This window comes from Bos indicus, chromosome 3, assembly GCF_029378745.1.
Source record: "Bos indicus isolate NIAB-ARS_2022 breed Sahiwal x Tharparkar chromosome 3, NIAB-ARS_B.indTharparkar_mat_pri_1.0, whole genome shotgun sequence".
Taxonomy (NCBI): Eukaryota; Metazoa; Chordata; class Mammalia; order Artiodactyla; family Bovidae; genus Bos; species Bos indicus.
In genome coordinates, this window is record NC_091762.1 from 622,221 (window position 1) to 642,150 (window position 19,930).

Below are 19,930 nucleotides of genomic sequence, written 5' to 3' on the forward strand. Positions count from 1 at the left end.
ATATGCAGATGACACCACCCTTATAGCAGAAAGTGAAGAGGAACTAAAAAGCCTCCTTTCAGGCTCTACTACAAAGCCACAGTCATCAAGACAGTATGGTACTGGCACAAAGACAGAAATATAGATCAATGAAACAAAATTGAAAGCCCAGAGATAAACCCACGCATCTATGGACACCTTATCTTTGACAAAGGAGGCAAGAATACACAGTGGAGAAAAGACAATCTCTTTTAACAAGTGGTGCTGGGAAAACTGGTCAACCACTTGTAAAAGAATGAAACTAGAACACTTTCTAACACTATACACAAAAATAAACTCAAAATGGATTAAAGATCTAAACATAAGACCAGAAACTATAAAACTCCTAGAGGAGAACATAGGCAAAACACTCTCTGACATACATCACAGCAGGATCCTCTATGACCCACCTCCCAGAATATTGGAAATAAAAGGAAAAATAAACAAATGGGATCTAATTAAAACTAAAAGCTTCTGCACAACTAAAGAAACTATAAGCAAGGTGAAAAGACAGCCTTCAGAATGGGAGAAAATAACAGCAAACGAAGCAACTGACAAACAACTAATCTCAAAAATATACAAGCAACTCCTGCAGCTCAATTCCAGAAAAATAAACGACCCAATCAAAAAATGGGCCAAAGAAATAAATAGACATTTCTCCAAAGAAGACATAGAGATGGCTAACAAACACATGAAAAGATGCTCAAGATCACTCATTATCAGAGAAATGCAAATCAAAACCACAATGAAGTACCGTTTCACACCAGTCAGAATGGCTGCAATCCAAAAGTCTACAAGCAATAAATGCTGGAGAGGGTATGGAGAAAAGGGAACACTCTTACATGGGAATGCAAACTAGTACAACCACTATGGATAACAGGGTGGAGTTTCCTTAAAAAACTGGAAATAGAACTGCCTTATGATCCAGCAATCCCACTGCTGGGCATACACACTGAGGAAACCAGAAGGGAAAGAGACACGTGTACCCCAATGTTCATCGCAGCACTGTTTATAATAGCCAGGACGTGGAAGCAACGTAGATGTCCATCAGCAGATGAATGGATAAGAAAGCTGTGGTACATATACACAATGGATTATTACTCAGCCATTAAAAAGAATACATTTAAATCAGTTCTAATGAGGTGGATGAAACTGGAGCCTATTATACAGAATGAAGTAAGCCAGAAAGAAAAACACCAATACAGTATACTAACGCATATATATGGAATTTAGAAAGATGGTAACGACAACCCTGTATGCGAGACAGCAAAAGACACAGATGTATAGAACAGTGTTTTGGACTCTGTGGCAGTGGGCGGGGGATGATTTGGGAGAATGGTATTAAAACATGCATAATATCATATAAGAAATGAATTGCCAGTCCAGGTTCAATACAGGATACAGGAAGCTTGGGGCTGGTGCACTGGGATGGCCCAGAGGGATGGTATGGGGAGGGAGATGGGAGGGGGGTTCAGGATGGGGAACACATGTACACCCGTGGCGCATGCATGTTGATGTATGGCAAAACCAATACAATATGGTAAAGTAAAAAATAATAATAATCAGATCAGATCAGTCACTCAGTCGTGTCCGACTCTTTGCGACCCCATGAATCGCAGCATGCCAAGCCTCCCTGTCCATCACCAACTCACTGAGTTCACTGAGACTCACGTCCATCGAGTCAGTGATGCCATCCAGCCATCTCATCCTCTGTCGTCCCCTTCTCCTCCTGCCCCCAATCCCTCCCAGCATCACAGTCTTTTCCAATGAGTCAACTCTTCGCATTAGGTGGCCAAAGTACTGGAGTTTTAGCCTTAGCATCATTCCTTCCAAAGAAATCCCAGGGCTGATCTCCTTCAGAATGGACTGGTTGGATCTCCTTGCAGTCCAAGGGACTCTCAAGAGTCTTCTCCAATACCACAGTTCAAAAGCATCAATTCTTCGGTGCTCAGCCTTCTTCACAGTCCAACTCTCACATCCATACATGACCACAGGAAAAACCATAGCCTTGACTAGACGAATCTTTGTTGGCAAAGTAATGTCTTTGCTTTTGAATATGCTATCTAGGTTGGTAATAACTTTCCATCCAAGGAGTAAGCGTCTTTTAAATTTATGGCTGCAGTCACCATCTGCAGTGATTTTGGAGCCCAGAAAAATAAAGTCTGACACTGTTTCCACTGTTTCCCCATCTATTTCCCATGAAGTGGTGGGACCGGATGCCATGATCTTCGTTTTCTGAATGTTGAGCTTTAAGCCAACTTTTTCACTCTCCACTTTCACTTTCATCAAGAGGCTCTTTAATTCTTCTTTACTTTCTGCCATAAGGGTGGTGTCATCTGCATATCTGAGGTTATTGATATTTCTCCCAGCAATCCTGATTCCAGTTTGTGTTTCTTCCAGTTCAGCGTTTCTCATGATGTACTCTGCATATAAGTTAAATAAACAGGGTGACAATATACAGTCTTGACAAACTCCTTTTCCTATTTGGAACCAGTCTGCTGTTCCATGTCCAATTCTAACTGTTGCTTCCTGACCTGCATACAAATTTCTCAAGAGGCAGATCAGGTGGTCTGGTATTCCTATCTTTCAGAATTGTCCACAGTTTATTGTGATCCCCACAGTCAAAGGCTTTGGCATAGTCAATAAAGCAGAAATAGATGTTTTTCTGGAACTCTCTTGCTTTTTCCATGATCCAGTGGATGTTGGCAATTTGATCTCTGGTTCCTCTGCCTTTTCTAAAACCAGCTTGAACATCAGGAAGTTCACGGTTCACATATTGCTGAAGCCTGGCTTGGAGAATTTTGAGCATTACTTTACTAGCGTGTGAGATGAGTGCAATTGTGTGGTAGTTTGAGCATTCTTTGGCATTGCCTTTCTTTGGGATTGGAATGAAAACTGACCTTTTCCAGTCCTGTGGCCACTGCTGAGTTTTCCAAATTTGCTGGCATATTGAGTGCAGCACTTTCACAGCATCATCTTTCAGGATTGGAAATAGCTCAACTGGAATTCTATCAGCTCCACTAGCTTTGTTCGTAGTGATGCTTTCTAAGACCTGCTTGACTTCACATTCCAGGATGTCTGGCTCTAGATGAGTGATCACACCATCGTGATTATCTGGGTCGTGAAGATCTTTTTTGTACAGTTCTTCTGTGTATTTTGCCATCTCTTCTTAATATCTTCTGCTTCTGTTAGGTCCATACCATTTCTGTCCTTTATCGAGCTCATCTTTGCATGAAATGTTCCCTTGGTATCTCTAATTTTCTTGAAGAGATCCCTACTCTTTCCCATTCTGTTGTTTTCCTCTATTTCTTTGCACTGATTGCTGAAGAAGGCTTTCTTATCTCTTCTTGCTATTCTTTGGAACTCTGCATTCAGATGTTTATATCTTTCCTTTTCTCCTTTGCTTTTCGCTTCTCTTCTTTTCACAGCTATCTGTAAGGCCTCCCCATGCAGCCATTTTGCTTTTCTGCATTTCTTTTCCATGGGAATGGTCTTGATCCCTGTCATCTATACAATGCCACGATCCTCCTTCCATAGTTCATCAGGCACTCTATCTATCAGATCTAGGCCCTTAAATATATTTCTCACTTCCACTGTATAATCATAAAGGATTTGATTTAGGTCATACCTGAATGGTCTAGTGGTTTTCCCTACTTTCTTCAATTTAAGTCTGAATTTGGCAATAAGGAGTTCATGGTCTGAGCCACAGTCAGCTCCTGGTCTTGTTTTTGCTGAATGTATAGAGCTTCTCCATCTTTGGCTGCAAAGAATATAATCAATCTGATTTCCGTGTTGACCATCTGGTGATGTCCGTGTATAGAGTCTTCTCTTGTGTTGTTGGAGGAGGGTGTTTGTTATGACCAGTGCATTTTCTTGGCAAAAATCTATTAGTCTTTGCCCTGCTTCATTCCGTATTCCAAGGCCAAATTTGCCTGTTACTCCAGGTGTTTCTTGACTTCCTACTTTTGCATTCCAGTCCCCTATAATGAAAAGGACATATTTTTTGGGTGTTAGTTCTAAGAGGTCTTGTAGGTCTTCATAGAACCGTTCAATTTCAGCTTCTTCAGTGTTACTGGTTGGGGCAGACTTGGATTACTGTGATATTGAATGGTTTGCCTTGGAAACGAACAGAGATCATTCTGTCGTTTTTGAGATTGCATCCAAGTACTGCATTTCGGACTCTTTTGTCGACTATGATGGCTACTCCATTTTTTCTGAGGGATTCTTGCCTGCAGTAGTAGATATAATGGTCATCTGAGTTAAATTCACCCATTCCAGTCCATTTCATTTCACTGATTCCTAGAATGTCGACATTCACTCTTGCCATCTCGTTTGACCACTTCCAATTTGATAAATAAATAAAAAGCCTCGTGATGAAAGTGAAAGAGGAGAGTGAAAAAGTTGGCTTAAAGCTCAACATTCAGAAAATGAAGATCATGGCTTCTGGTCCCATCACTTCATGGGAAATAGATGGGGAAACAGTGGAAACAGTGCCAGACTTTATTTTCTTGGGGCTCCAAAATCACTGCAGATGGTGACTGCAGCCATGAAATTAAAAGACGCTTACTCCTTGGAAGGAAAGTTATGTCCAACCTAGATAGCATATTGAAAAGGAGAGACATTACTTTGCCAACAAAGGTCCATCCAGTCAAGGCTATGGTTTTTCCAGTGGTCATGCATAGATATGAGAGGTGGACTATGAAGAAAGCTGAGCACTGAGCAACTGATGCTTTTGAACTGTCGTGTTGGAGAAGACTATTGAGAGTCCCTTGGACTGCAAGGAGATCCAACCAGTCCATTCTGAAGGAGATCAGCCCTGAATATTCATTGGAAGGACTGATGCTGAAGCTGAAACTCCAATGCTTTGGTCACCTGAAGCAAAGAACTGACTCATTGGAAAAGACCCTGATGGTGGAAAAGACTGAAGGCAGGAGGATAAGGGGATGACAGAGGATGAGATGGTTGAATGGCTTCACCAACTCAATGGTCATGAGTTTGAGTAAGCTCCAGGAGTTGGTGATGGACAGGTAAGGCTCGCATGCTGCAGTCCATGGGGTTGGCAAAGAGTCGGACACAACTGAGCAAGTGAACTGTAGGCTGTAAATTGGAATGATCTGAAAAGCATTTTCCAAGTTGTGGGATTTTTGGAGGCTTTCCACATAACAGGTTTGTGTTCAAATAAATGTATAAAAAATGAATTAAGAACAGCTAAAAAGGTTTCCTTTTTGCAGGTTTTCTTACAGGGTTTATTATACTAATGTGGTTTATAAGTTTCAGAGAGAGGTATAGACAGTGTAGGATTTTCCAAACTCAGAACGCTTAAGGCAACAGTAACCTCCATCTTCCTGATTTATAACTAAATTCTTCCATCTTAAAATAAATTGAGTATGCATTTATTTACAAAACTTGAGACTGAGTTCCCCATTCAAAGATCAAAATATTAGGTTTCTACAAACAAACGGATGCCATTCTCAGTCCCCATCTCCTGTGCTGTCCTCTGCAACAGGAGGGTTTATGCAACAAACACTACGTTTATGTCTCTATTTTCAGAGCAGCTGGAGATCCAACCAGTCCATTCTGAAGGAGATCAGCCCTGGGATTTCTCTGGAGGGAATGATGCTAAAGCTGAAACTCCAGTACTTTGGCCACCTCATGAGAAGAGTGGACTCACTGGAAAAGACGCTGATGGTGGGAGGGATTGGGGGCAGGAGGAGAAGGGGACGACAGAGGATGAGATGGATGGATGGCATCACTGACTCGATGGACGTGAGTCTGAGTGAACTCCGGGAGTTGGTGATGGACAGGGAGGCCTGGCATGCTGCGATTCGTGGGGTGGCAAAGAGTCAGACACGACTGAGCGACTGAACTGAACCAAACTGATAAAACTTTGGCATGAGATCCAAAGTTGTTATGGTATATGCCAAGGAAACTTTCCTAGGCAAATGATACTATAACAAAAAAATAAGTTAAATTTCACTTATTTATGCCTCACTGTAACTCTAAATACCAGTCTATGAAGTCTACTATGTACACACTTTTCTCGTATTTACTTAATGGTTTTCAGAGAGAAAACCTCACTGGCTTGAACCTCCAAATTTAGAGTCTTGGATTTTTCAGAATTAAGCTCAAATTTAGCTTTAAATTATCAACTAAAAAAAAGTTTGATGGCCATATGAATCTATGAATAAAAATTTAGAAAAGATGCTACTTGTGTTTTTTTAAAATGATACTTTTAAGTGCTTTAAAGCCCTTGTTTATAGATTTATTGTTACCAATAAGAAAGGTCTCTGGATTGGAATTTCAGTCACTATCTTTTACAAGTATCAGATATGAGAGACATGGATGAGTTGCTGGAGAGCATCTTGCTGTTTCTACTCCTCTTGTGTCTGTGGTATGTGTGTGGAGGGGGGTTGGGGGGAAGTTTCAATTCTTTGCCTCAAAGTGCATTAGTAAATAAAAGTAAAGTACAGCAGGCCCAATGCTGCTATCTTTAGAAGGGTCTGTTTCCAAGGCTGGCCCTTGGCTGGTGCCTGGGAACTTGACTTTATAATGTTTCCTCCATTGTCCTGCCTGCCTGGGACAATGAACCCTGACGTACCTGGTTGCCAAGATGGTCTGTACAAATAATGTGATTTATCGTGAACGTCTACTTTCCTTCAGGATCTGGAACTCAGGTGGTTGTGGTTTGGTGCAGAGGGTGCCTATATGACTTGCCTCCAATAAAACTGGTGGATTTTGAGTCTTAAGCAGGCTTCTCTGGGAAGAAACATTACACTAGCGTCAGATGCCTTTTACTGCTGGAAAAAGGAGCACGTTGTATGGACCATCCTGGGTGGGAGAGCATTGGAAGCTTGTGCCTGGATTCTTCTAGATTCTATCTGATGTGTTTTTCCCTCTTCATAATAAACTATAGCCATGATTAAAAGTTACCCTCAGTTCTTTCTAGCAAGTAATCAAATGCGTGGGAATGCTGTCAGACCCCTAAAAAAGTAACTTATAGATTTTCATTTATTTCAAATTTTAGGAAGCAGAAGAAAATCAATAAGCGAGATCATCTAGGGAAATATGAATAAAAGTTCGGTAGCTAGAATTTAGATAAAAAGATAATCTTCTTTGCCAACTTTTATTTATGTATGCATGCATGTAGTATGCTGGCCTTAAAATGAACTTACATCTTACACAGGGAAACATACACATACACATATGCAATAAAGTGTTATAGGTAGCATAATATATATAAAGGCATACAGAAGAAATGTTCAGTCCTACTTGGAATTATGCTAAGGTAAGTTTCAAAAAAAGCAGCTTAAGATGCATGTTGAAAGATGAAATGGCCATGATGATGATGATGATGGTAATAGGAGGTCATTTCAATTAGAGGGGCACAGAGTAAGTAAAGACATGGAGACATAAGGTGCATTTGGAGATACTCTGAATATGGCCGATGTAGGGAGTATAAGCAATTCTTGGCAACAGTCATAACACAGAGTGCCCTCCACCCAACGTTTTAGCTTTTAGAGTGACATGGTACTTTTAAGTTGCAATCTTCCCTGTAAAATCAGATTGAGTGCTTAGGATTCAAGGTATAAATCAGAAAACCAAACAGGCCTGAAACAAATCTATTCTACTATTATACAATTAGAAAGTAGTAACTACTGATAGAATAATTTGCAAAAAGTTACATTCATATACGGAGAAGGCAATGGCACCCCACTCTAGTACTCTTGCCTGGAAAATCCCATGGATGGAGAAGCCTGGTGGGCTACAGTCCATGGGGTCGCTAAGAGTCGGACAGGACTGAGCGACTTCACTTTCACTTTTCACTTTCATGCATTGGGGAAGGAAATGGCAACCCACTTCAGTGTTCTTGCCTGGAGAATCCCAGGAATGGGGGAGCCTGGTGGGCTGCCGTCTATGGGGTCGCACAGAGTCGGACACAACTGAAGCGACTTAGTAGCAGCAGCAGCACATTCATATATATTTTATGTTAAAACCTAGAAACACTAATACAAAAGTAAAAATAATTTTGAGATGTTTACATGAGGCTCCTCATAAGAATAGGACTTAACCAAGGATTTCTATATACTTAAAATATTTTTGGCTTATTCCATCAACTCTGTATTCCCCACCAGGAACTCTAATTTTACATTTCTTATGGTTGCTATATATTATGTTTTATGTTTTAGAAACATGTGACAAATAACATACGTGTGCCACTAGAATTATCAGGTTAGTGCAAAAGTAATTGTGGTTTTACACTACTGAACTTTGCCATTTGATATTGGAATACATTCTTATGTAGGGTTATGTTACACGTCATTTTAATGAACATGTCTCACTTTATGTTTTTTTGCTAATAACTTATTACTTGCTGTTGATTTTTTATTTATTTTAGACTAGGGAAATGATGTTAGACAAAAAGCAAATTCAAACGATTTTTTTATTCGAGTTCAAAATATGTCATATAGCAGCGGAGATAACCTGCCACATCAATAACACTTCTGGCCCAGGAACTGCTAACCCAAGTACAAAGCGGCAGTGGTTCAAGAAGTTTTGCAAAGGAGATGAAACCCAAAGATAAGGACTGCAGTGGCCAGCCGTCGAAAGCTGACAACAACTAACTGAGAGCATCATCAAAGTGATCCTCTTAAAAAACTATGTGAGAAGCTGCTGAAGAACTGTGTTGACCATTCTACACTCATTAGGCATTTGAAGCAAATTGGAAAGGTGAAAAGGCTTGGTAAGTGGCTGCCTTGGTAAGTGACTGAAAATTTCTTAAAAACCGTCCTTTTAAAGTGTTGTCTTCTCTTATTCTATGCAACAACGACAAACCATTTCTTGATTAGACTGTGACATGTGATGAAAAGTAGACTTTAAACAACAACCTGCGACAACCAGCCGAGTGGCTGGACAAAGCAGCAGCTCCAAAGCACTTCCCAAATCCAAACTTGCACCAAAAAAAGGCCTCAGTCGCTGTTTGATGGTCTACAGCCAGTCTGATCCACTACACCTTTCTGAATCCCTGGAAAATCATTGCATCTGAGAAGTATGCTCAGCAAATCAATGAGATGCACTGAAAACTGCAATGCCTGCAGCCGGCACTCGTCAATAGAATGAGTCCAATTCTCCACAACAACGCCTGACTGCATGATGCACAACCAATGCTTCAGAAGTTGAATAAATTGGGCTACGAAGTTTTGCCTCATCTGCCATATTCACCTGACCTCTCACCAAACAACTATGAACTTCAAGCATCTCAACAACTTTTTGTAGGCAACGTGCTTCCACAACCAGCAGGAGGCAGAAAATGCTTTACCAGAGTTTGTCGAATTCCAAGGCACAATTTTTATGCTACAAGAACAAACTTAGTTCTCGTTGGCAAAAATGTGTTTGGTGTAATGGTTCCCATTTTGATTAATAAAGATGTGTTTGAGCTTAGTTATGTTTAAAATTCTTGGTTCGAAACTACAATTACTTTTGTACCAACCTAATAAGTACAAGCTGGAATCAAGATTGCCGGGAGAAATATCAATAACCTCCGATATGCAGATGATACCACCAAGATTGCCGGGAGAAATATCAATAACCTCCGATATGCAGATGATACCACCCTTATGGCAGAAAGAGAAGAGGAACTAAAAAGCCTCTTGATGAAAGTGAAACAGGGAAGTGAAGAAGTTGGCTTAAAGCTCAACATTCAGAAAACTAAGATCATGGCATCTGGTCCCCTCACTTCATGGCAAATAGATGGGGAAAGAGTGTCAGACTTCATTTTGGGGGGCTCCAAAATCACTGCAGATGGTGATTGCAGCCATGAAATTAAAAGACACTTACTCCTTGGAAGGAAAGTTATGACTAACCTAGATAGCATATTCAAAAGCAGAGACATTACTTTGCCAACAAAGGTCCGTCTAGTCAAGGCTATGGTTTTTCCAGTGGTCATGTATGGATGTGAGAGCTGGACTGTGAAGAAAGCTGAGCGCCGAAGAATTGATGCTTTTGAACTGTGGTGTTGGAGAAGACTCTTGAGAGTCCCTTGGACTGCAAGGAGATCCAACCAGTCCATCCTAAAGGAGATCAGCCCTGGGATTTCTTTGGAAGGAATGATGCTAAAGCTGAAACTCCAGTACTTTGGCCACCTCATGCGAAGAGTTGACTCACTGGAAAAGACTCTGATGCTGGGAGAGATTGGGGGCAAGAGGAGAAGGGGACGACAGAGGATGAGATGGCTGTATGGCATCACCGACTCGATGGACGTGAGTCTGAGTGAACTCCGGGAGTTGGTGATGGACAGGGAGGCCTGGCGTGCTGCTATTCGTGGGGTCGCAAAGAGTCGGACACGACTGAGTGAATGAACTGAACTGAACTGAATAAGTACTGATTTTGTCAGTATATCAGGTTTTCGGTACATGAACAATGGAGCTGAAACTTTAACTTCCATGTTAAAATGTATCCCCCTGTTAGTCTTCAAACTACAGAAGTCTTTGAGGGCTTGTTATCCCTTGATGTGTGATACTAAGTTACTAAGTTATTCATGTGAAAGTCCCTTTCTTAAAAAAAAAAAATCAGAATTTTAAACCTATGAAGAGATTTAGATTGAAGTCCATTTTTTGTTACTGATTTCAAGCAAAAAAGCTGCTAAATGCTACCCCAACTGAGTTTTTAAAAAAACACAAATTGCATTCTTCAACAAATTAGCTAATATTAGCTACTTGCTTTGAGTATTTTGTTGAAGAATGCAATCCAGTAATTTAGTATCACACAGCAGTATTAGCTAATATTTAAAGTGCATCATTTTAGATCATGGGATTCCCTGGTGGCTCAGCAGTAAAGAATCTGCCTGCAGGAAATGTGGGTTCATCCCTGGGTTGGGAAGATCCCTTGGAGAAGGAAATGGCAACCTACTTCAGTATTCTTACCTGGGAAATCCCATGGACAGGGCAGCCTGGCAGTCAGTCCATGGGATCACAAAAGATTAGGACACAACCGAGCCACTAAACAACAATTTCAGATTACAGTTACTTTATCATATGACACACTTGAAGTGAACATCAATTACATCTGCACACAAGAAATTTCTTTTCATTCTATTCCCATGCAGTGCATGCAGCTAAATATAGTTTCTGAAAAGCAACCCATTTATAATGCTTAGCACTTAGAGTTCAGTTAAGTTCAAAGAAGTATTAACTGTTAATAGGAAACGTGGTTAGCTGTGGAAAAAAGAAGACCTCGCATATTCATCATAGAGTAAAATAATGAAGGAGCATACTGAATTACCTCATTATTCTATCACCTATTGTTGTTCCTCTGATATTAAATCTAGTGAAGGGAACACAATAACTAAAGTCACTCACAAAGGCTTCACTTCAAAGAACCAAATACTTAAAGCATGAAGGCCACTACTTTTATCATTAATCATATAAATCTAAAATACTTTTGTTACCCTTTGTGACTCAGGGTATTACGTGAGAATATGTCATTCAACTAAATGTATATGAGGAAATTAAAGACAAGTAGCTCACTGAAGATAGACTGGAAGGAAAACATTGTACTTAATCCCTTTATCTTATAAAAAGATTAGAACCTAACCTTGTTACAGAAAGCAGGGAACTTGCAGAGTCATATTATCAATACCATCCACTGGAACACCTACGTTAGCTCCCCAGGGCTGAGCTGCTCTTTAGGAACTAAATAATTAAGCCCTGAGCTGATTCATTTGTCCTAAACATAAGACTGGATAACAAGCAAGTAAAGAATTAACAGAGCTTTTAACTCCCTAGGAGTTCAGTTCTTTCTCTATGATTATTTTTTTCTTTGAAATTTTAATAAAAAATAAACTTGAATCACTAGAAATACTGAAAAAGTGATTATGATGATGATTCAATAGATGACAGCAAATTTACAGTATGCAAAGAATTTTGGCTTTCAAGAAGGCCATGTTCCATAGTCCAAAATAGGTAAATAGAACTGAATTTCTATGCAAATAAGAAACATATTTTTAGAAAGTGGTATCTTTAATCTTTATATAAAAAATTTTAGAGCATCTTAACTGAGTCTATAAAAATCTATTCAAGACTCTTTGAGAACTTCAGAAAGCTTACTTAGATGCTTATCTCTTTTTAGAGAGTAAAAACCTCTTGGGTTTGTCAAGAGGATGAACTGTCAGGCCATCCTATCATTTACTAGAAGTTGGATTTGGTGTGCTGAAAACAGTTTACATGAAGACCATCTAAACAATAAACCGCTAAACACAAAACCACTTTTCTTTCATTCAAAGAGCACCTGTTTATGTCTCTAAATCCCATACATAAAATCCCTAAGAGATGTACATACTACTTTATTTTTTTAAACCATATTAGAAAGTAGATATGTTTGATTATTTCTTTCTTCAATTTAGTTTCCATTTAATGTTCTGTGTTCCTGCTATAAACAAAGTTAAAGGAGATCTAACGTGGTAATTCACAGATTTGTTTTGAACGTTGGTTGTCTGTCAACAGAGGAATTTTACCATATACTATAGCTTGGTTTCTTTCTATAAGACTGATCTGCTATAAAGCAGGGATCAGCAAACTACGGCTCTTGGGCCAAATCTGACCAGCTGCCTATTTTTGTAATGAACCACAAGAGACCAGTGGTTTTTATAAATGGTTACATCTTATATGGTTATGTAAGTGCTTACATAATAGCCTCCACTTTGCCTCCTGGCCAGTAAAGCCTAAAATATTTCCTCTTTAGCTTTTTAGGAAAAAGTCTGCTGGCCTCTGCTATAGACAGTCCCAGTTATATTTAGACTGAGACTAGCTGTATTTAATAAGAAGAGATTTTAAAATACCTATGTTAGTTGTTAAGGCTAACATTTTATTTTCTAAGACATTTCCTTCTCATGCTTGATCTCAGCTCGAAAGTGAAAACCTGGGTCATATTTATTTAACCGAATTATAAGAATGCAAATCTTTATTTAAAAAATTGTAACTTTGTATTGCAAAGAACTGTTTTGATATTTTCATTAAACGTGTCAAAAATGGCTTAGCTACAAACTTTTTAGGTTTCATTTAAAAATTAAATGTGTGGCAAAAAATTTATGAGATCCACTATGTAATTCTTCATCAAATTAAGGTACAAAGCTAAGTATATACTCTTTAACCATTTTTAATTTTGGGACCATCTCTCTGGCCTAACTAAACTAATCTTGACTGGGTTCCTCAAATGGCAGCAAGAGGGGACATGCATCCTTTTAGTTTGGCATTTCATCCAAGTGAGATGTTTACTTAGACTCTAAGAACCAAATGGTATGATTTTTACAGCAGAGCTTTGGAATTCTTTATTCCCTTGGAAATAGAAAGTCTCACAAACAAAAATCATATGCTTATTCTTAAGCTGGTGAATGATTCTTTTCATGTTCTTAAGAAGTAAAATTTCTTAAACTTTCTATCTTTAGAACAAAAAAGTCAACATACTCATTCCTCCAAATTCTGGAAGTAAGATAAATGGCCAGGGATGAAGAGCCCTTAGAAAGGTACAGAAATAAAAAGTATATTTTATATAGGTAGTTCAAAATTTAATCAATTTGGTACTCAGAAAGTTAGGAATTATCAAAATTATTTACAGAAAAGTCAGAAGGAAAATCTTACATCATTTGCAAATTTTTTTGGTAAATAGCTAGGAAAGAATAATGCAAATTTCAAAGGAAAACTGATGTAATTATGAAACAGCCACTTTAATCACCTCAGCATTATCTCAGTATGTACAACTTTGTGTATGTACGTGTACACACTGATATATATAATATTGTATCTAATTTCATATATTTATTAAAACTTTTTTCTATTTATAAATGGTTTGCATACTTGTCCTCTTCAATAAATTAATTTTCTCAAAAGGAAGAATTTTATTATCTTTCTATTACTCTTAAGTAAGTTTACTGCTATGTCCTATAGAATAATATATAGGACAAAAAACTAAATAATATATAGGACAAAAAAGGCTAAATACCTAAACTGAATATACAGAATATTAATTAATAGTTAAAAAAAAAAAAGCAGGGAAGCAAATACAGACCAAGAGGTGGTTTCAAATCTGGATCTAACCAGGAGAGCACAAATTTAAGAGTACATGCGCAAAGTGGGGTCACTTTCAGGCTGTTGAACCTGATCATCTCTCCTCTAAAAGATTCTGCTAGTCTAGTTCAGCAAATGGGTTTCTTGGGTCAATGAAGCTATCAGGTGCCAATTCTGTGGCATGTCTAAACTTCAGGAGAACCCCTAAAATACATAAATCATGTATTACAAAAATGATAAGTAAATGATAATACTCAATAGAAAGATAATATAGTTTCTAGTAAGATATCCAAGGTAAGGACAATATGCTGCAAGATGTTCTGCATTCTCTAGGACCCATTCTCCCCACAAATTCTCCTTTTTCATTCATGTTATACTACCGTGTTAAAAAAAAAAATTTCCTTAGGTCTAGAATATACAAAATCTCTGCTTAGCACCTCAAGTTTCCTCATCTACAATGCAGGCCAGGTAGAAGTGTTATATAATTAGCCTGAATACAAGATGTTAAATAATTATTATTTTTTGCAAGTGTCTAATATTTACCAAAAATATATAATTCCTATCTAAACAAACAGACTTGGTAAGTGACATGGTACATTTTACTAGAAATGTATACTTAAATTTCATTTTCAATTACGACCTTAGTATCATTTAAGCTATGTAAGTATAGATAAAAAATGAAGGACATATGTTTGCTTATATAATTTGAAAGCCAAAAATGTACAAGCATAAAATAGTTAGAGTCTCTGGCTCTCCATCCTAGGTTTTAGAAACCATCAGTTTGATTTTCAAATTGTGCCATGCCTGCCAACCTTATTTGCATACATCAAGTGGTAATAATACTCTATGGGACTCCCTCTGAGTATGGAAAGACATGAAACTAAGTTTTACTTGTCTAAAATATATACTAAGAATCTGAAGACTAATGTGTGTTAGGTGACAACAAAATGTTGTTTAAAAGTCACTGCAAAGTAAACACTTTGACCAAATATGACTAAAGGCAGATACTTACCCATCTTTTCATAGTTAAGAAACGGCAGCTAAACTGAACTTCAAGTTACTATATTCAGGAATTTCGCTTGTCCTCTCTAGAGCCATTCTTATTGTAATTGCTTTTTAAAGTCTAAGTAGCTACATGGAATGTCTTGGTTATTTAATATACCTATCATTTATTTAGTGCTTTCAAAGTGAGACAAGTCCTTTGACTGATTTTCTTCTAAATTCTGACAACAATTCTAAACAATTATAATCTCATTTTATAGATAAGGAAACCGAACCTTTAAGAGATACTAAGTAATTTGAATGAGGAAACAGCTAGTAAATGATAAAACCAGAATTCAAGTCATTATGCTCTTGATCATTATATAACACTGCCACTCTTTAATGGTAAATTAATGTTTTCATTGTATTTTTCACTTGACAGAAATGTCAGAACATTTTATAAACAGCAGTACATTGAGCATAAATACATGTGATACAATTCTTCATGCCTGTGAAAGCTAAGATTTTAAAGGTAAAATCTGATTCCCTAGAATGGGACAGAACTTATAATGAGCTATGATGGCACTAATTATAGAAATAGTTTTAGGAACGTATGGAATACAATATACTTTAAAGATTTACTTTACCTACTAAAAAAATAAAATATATCCTTATGAACACATAAAATCAAAAATGGAAAAAGTTATGAACATGTAAGCAATTTAATTCTTTACTGCAGTTAAAATATTTGTTACTTGGTATGACTTTTCATTTCTGAAACTGAGTTACTTAGTAAAAGTCAAAGAAAAACACAATGTTCTCAAAAAGAGAACTTTATCACACTACCTTAATCCAGGGTTAAGAGAAGAGCAGAAAAACTAAACGCTAAAAAAACCCCAAACTGACACAGGCCAAGATCTCTATGAGGCAACCTGACAACTAAAGATAACCCTAACTCAGTAAATAATCTGTTGGCCATCCTCCATATTCCTTCCTCTGAATCTGTAAACTGAAGACCAAGCCTTTGTGCTGAAGATAAACAGCAATTCTTTGTATCTTCTTCTTTTGCTCAAAGAATGCAATATGTACTATGTGAAATTACTTACAGTTTACAAAATTCTATGAGTTTATATGCCTGAGACACGCTTATAGGAAGTAACCGTCAAAACGGAGAAACTCTTTTACATAACTTCAAAGAAAGAAATAAAGCCTTGTGAATTATATTTTTATAGTTCATGTTAATTAAAAATTTACCAACCTATCACCAGGTCCTGCTCGATACCTTGCACCTGGGATCAGGACTGGGTCGTCGTCACTGTCATCTGTGTCCTGGAGAGCAGAGTCCCTGGTCAATGTTTCCTCATGGGCCAAAGACCCGATGGCTTCTGTTTGTGACTGAGGCTCAGGATTGCTGGTACTGGAAGCACTTGGAGTGCTAGTTTGATCTGAAGTTCCTGGTTCTTTGCCTTTTTCAGACAAAGTGGATTCTTCTGCAACCCCACAAGGGCTATCAAGATTGAAGTCATTCCTTTCTCCTGAGCCAGAATCCAATGACTCAGAAGTAAACTTATCTGATTGTGCTGTCAGAAAATAAAGTAGTAATAATTGGTCATGTCAGCAACACTAATTATTTAATCTAACTTCAGACATTTTCTAATATAAATCTAATTCCCCTACATGAAGAACAAAATTCCACAATACATCTATTTGGAAATGGTCTCTAACTCTGGAGAGACTAACACAGATTAAGGCTTCTTGCTTTCCTATATGAAGGAATTATCTAAGGAGAACAAAACAACTCACCTGTATCTATATGGTTTTGAACTGTGCTTTCTGCAGATGTACCTTCCTGAAGTGTCACATCCTCTGATGATTCTTCAGGAGTTTCTGGGAATTAAACCAAATTATCATTAACTCCTAACTTTTTTTTGTTAAGGAAAATAAACACTAATTTAATTAATATTCTAGGTTTCCTATACATAAGCAGTTCTTAACCCTTTTAGGGTCATAGAAACCTCTGACACTCAGATAAAAACTCCCCCAGAGTATAATGCAAATACTATGTTTGTACCCACAAAATAGTAAAATACTATCAGGAATAGATTTGGGTATTCGCTATTTGTTTATCACTTCTGCCCACTGCCTCTTCCCAAAGCCTATGCATGGACCTTCAGGAACTCTATGTGAAGAATCCTGCTTGAGATTATTCCTCCCAACTGACATTCCTCATTTTGATTTTATTTTCCCCTAAATGTCAAAGAATATAAACTTAAAAACTGAGTATTTTTCTTCCTTTTGTCATATACTTGGTCTAATTTGAAATATCATGAGCAAAGAGTAAAGTTAGCCTCACCATAAATTCTATTTGGCTACTGAAAATATTTATTTCTGGGATTTAATTCTATAGACCTATGAAGGATCAGGTTTTTTTGTTCCTAATTGGACATCTGCTTGCTAGATAGTCATCTTGCTGCTGCTAAGTCGCTTCAGTCATATCTGACTCTGTGCGACCCCATAGGCGGCAGCCTGCCAGGCTTCCCAGTCCGTGGGATTCTCCAGGCAAGAACACTGGAGTGGGTTGCCATTCCCTTCTCCAATGCATGAAAGTGAAAAGTCAAAGTGAAGTCGCTCAGTCGTGTCCGATTCTAGCGACCCCATGGACTGCAGCCTACCAGGCTCCTCTGTCCATGGGATTTTCTAGGCAAAAGTACTGGAGTGGGGTGCCGTTGCCTTCTCCTTATATGTATTTAATTCTTGTTAGCTCTGTTACACTGAAGTATGTATTCATTTAATGAAAAACGATTCATGAATTCATTTATCAAATATGTACTGAAAATCTACTGTGTTCTAAGGCTGTACTAAGCCGTAAATTTCATATGATGATCACATAAAAATATTCCAGGAAAGGGTTCTAAAAACATTCTCCAAATGGCTCTTCTTATATGAAACAGGATTCACTCATAACGTGTTTAGATTTTAACTCTTTTTTCTTTCCCTCCATAAACAACCTATATTCTTTGAAAAAAATCAAGATAGATACTTTGGATTTCACTGCTAGGTATAAAAATGGTAATGATAACTCAAGCCAACATTTATATCTAATGTACTGTCAGTATGATGACCATCTATCCTGGCCACTGTACCCACAGAGGGAAACTACACTTCCCTGTGATGCCTCATCTTAAATGCTTAAGGTCCCTATCTTTTGCGTTTGCTATTGATAATTCATCAATAGCAGTGAGTGGACTACTGATGCACAAGTTAAAAAACAAAACTGTAGCACTGATGTATCAGAAAAATAGGTAAACAAACATCCAACATTGGGTTTTGTCAGGACAAAATATCACCTTACTTGCTTCACTCTCTCCTTCTGGTGGTTGCACTGGGCTCTGTGGGACCAAGGATTCCTCCTGATCCTCAGATTTGCAGTGGCTCCCATTTCCTCTGGAACTTGAGGCAGTACTGCTCCTACAATCAAGACAAGCTATTTCACCAAGAAGTTAATAAATGTCAACTTTTAGGATAATTTTTGTAATTTACAACTAGAGAAACTGATCCAAAAAATTCAGACTATAATATTTTACAACTAGAGAAGTTGATCAAAAAAATACAGGATACAAATAAAACACAAGATTTATATTAGCAGTACTTGTGAAACATCACTTTAAAAAAAATCAAGGTGATTATTCTAATCCACTTTTAATATTAAAGAGAGACTTAAAAATATAAATTCTTCACTGACTGATGCACCTACGATCTGGTATATATTTTTACAAGTCTCTCTATTGAATTTTAACTTAATTACATAATCTCTCTTCTTGTCCTCACTACAGATGTTTCACCATATTAAAATTCTTACTGATTTTACAAACTTTGATCATACACCCTTTTAGACTTTATTGTTCTAGGCTACTTTTAAATTGATACTTGAAAAGAGGCCTGGAAGTTTCTTTGGTCTTTGAATTGCCCTTTGTAGATCACTGTCAGTTCTAGATTGCTGTTCAAATATGGCAAGTGATCGACACCATAGTTTTGTAGAAGGAGAGAATAATGTTTTTCTATTTTAGTTTTAATACCTACCTGATGATAACCATAATTCTGTTAGAATTTCTGGCTAGAGCAGAACACCATACCAAGTTAAATAAATAATTTTCAATGAACATTCTGTGACAAATCATGACATATGTGTAAAAAGGGAATTGAGTGGGAAAGAAAATAGAAGAAAATGTATAACAATCTTATTAAGGTTAAAATTAAATTCAGAAAAATGGAACAATTTCTTAAATTTAGTAAAGATGTGAACAAGAAAAAACTGAACGGCTACAACAACTTAAAAAACGTTAATTATAGACAAATAGCAGTGACTCAATAAACAATAAAAATTATCATGGAATGTTTGTCAAAATTTTACAAAAGCTTTTTTTTTTGGCTAATTATGGAAGTCAATTTAATTTTTTTTTAATGGCATCCATGTATATTTTTAAGAAAAATGCGTATCTACATGGGTATATACACAGAGGAAAAGATCAGAAAGGATATTTATCAGAAAAATATCAGAAAGATGACACCAATGTTAACTGTCATCTCAGTTGGGTTACTGTAATTTTTTTTTCAACTTTTCTTTAAGATTCTTATTTCTTTTGCAATGACCATGTATTTCTTTATAACCAAAAAGTTAGGTATAGCAATTCTGATAAAGATAAGCCAATGTGATATATACATCTTTTTTTTCCCCCCATTGAGAAAGTTATGATGCAGGCTTAAATAGAATGCTCAGTGTAGAAGTTATGATAGGGCACTGATGTAGGAATACAGAGCCGTTAGTGGAAAAGACAAGTAATCAAGTAAATACATTTAGCATGTGTGAATATGGT

The 19,930-nt window shown here is 37.3% G+C and overlaps 1 protein-coding gene across 7 annotated transcripts in view; it reads right to left on the reverse strand.

The window, feature by feature from the left end:
- DCAF6 (DDB1 and CUL4 associated factor 6) overlaps positions 1–19,930 on the reverse strand; it is a 181,580-nt gene that overhangs the window by 30,040 nt on the left and 131,610 nt on the right. For 4 of the 7 annotated variants that reach the window (XM_070782239.1, XM_070782257.1, XM_070782248.1 and 1 more), the window contains 4 exons: positions 18,409–18,524; positions 16,860–16,943; positions 16,315–16,636; positions 11,296–11,337 (listed from right to left, as the gene is read on the reverse strand). In XM_070782239.1, the coding sequence (XP_070638340.1) occupies positions 11,296–11,337; positions 16,315–16,636; positions 16,860–16,943; positions 18,409–18,524 (564 nt within the window). The remainder of the gene's footprint in view (positions 1–11,295; positions 11,338–16,314; positions 16,637–16,859; positions 16,944–18,408; positions 18,525–19,930) is intronic. The other 3 variants (XM_070782260.1, XM_070782252.1, XM_070782244.1) reach the window with 1 other exon arrangement.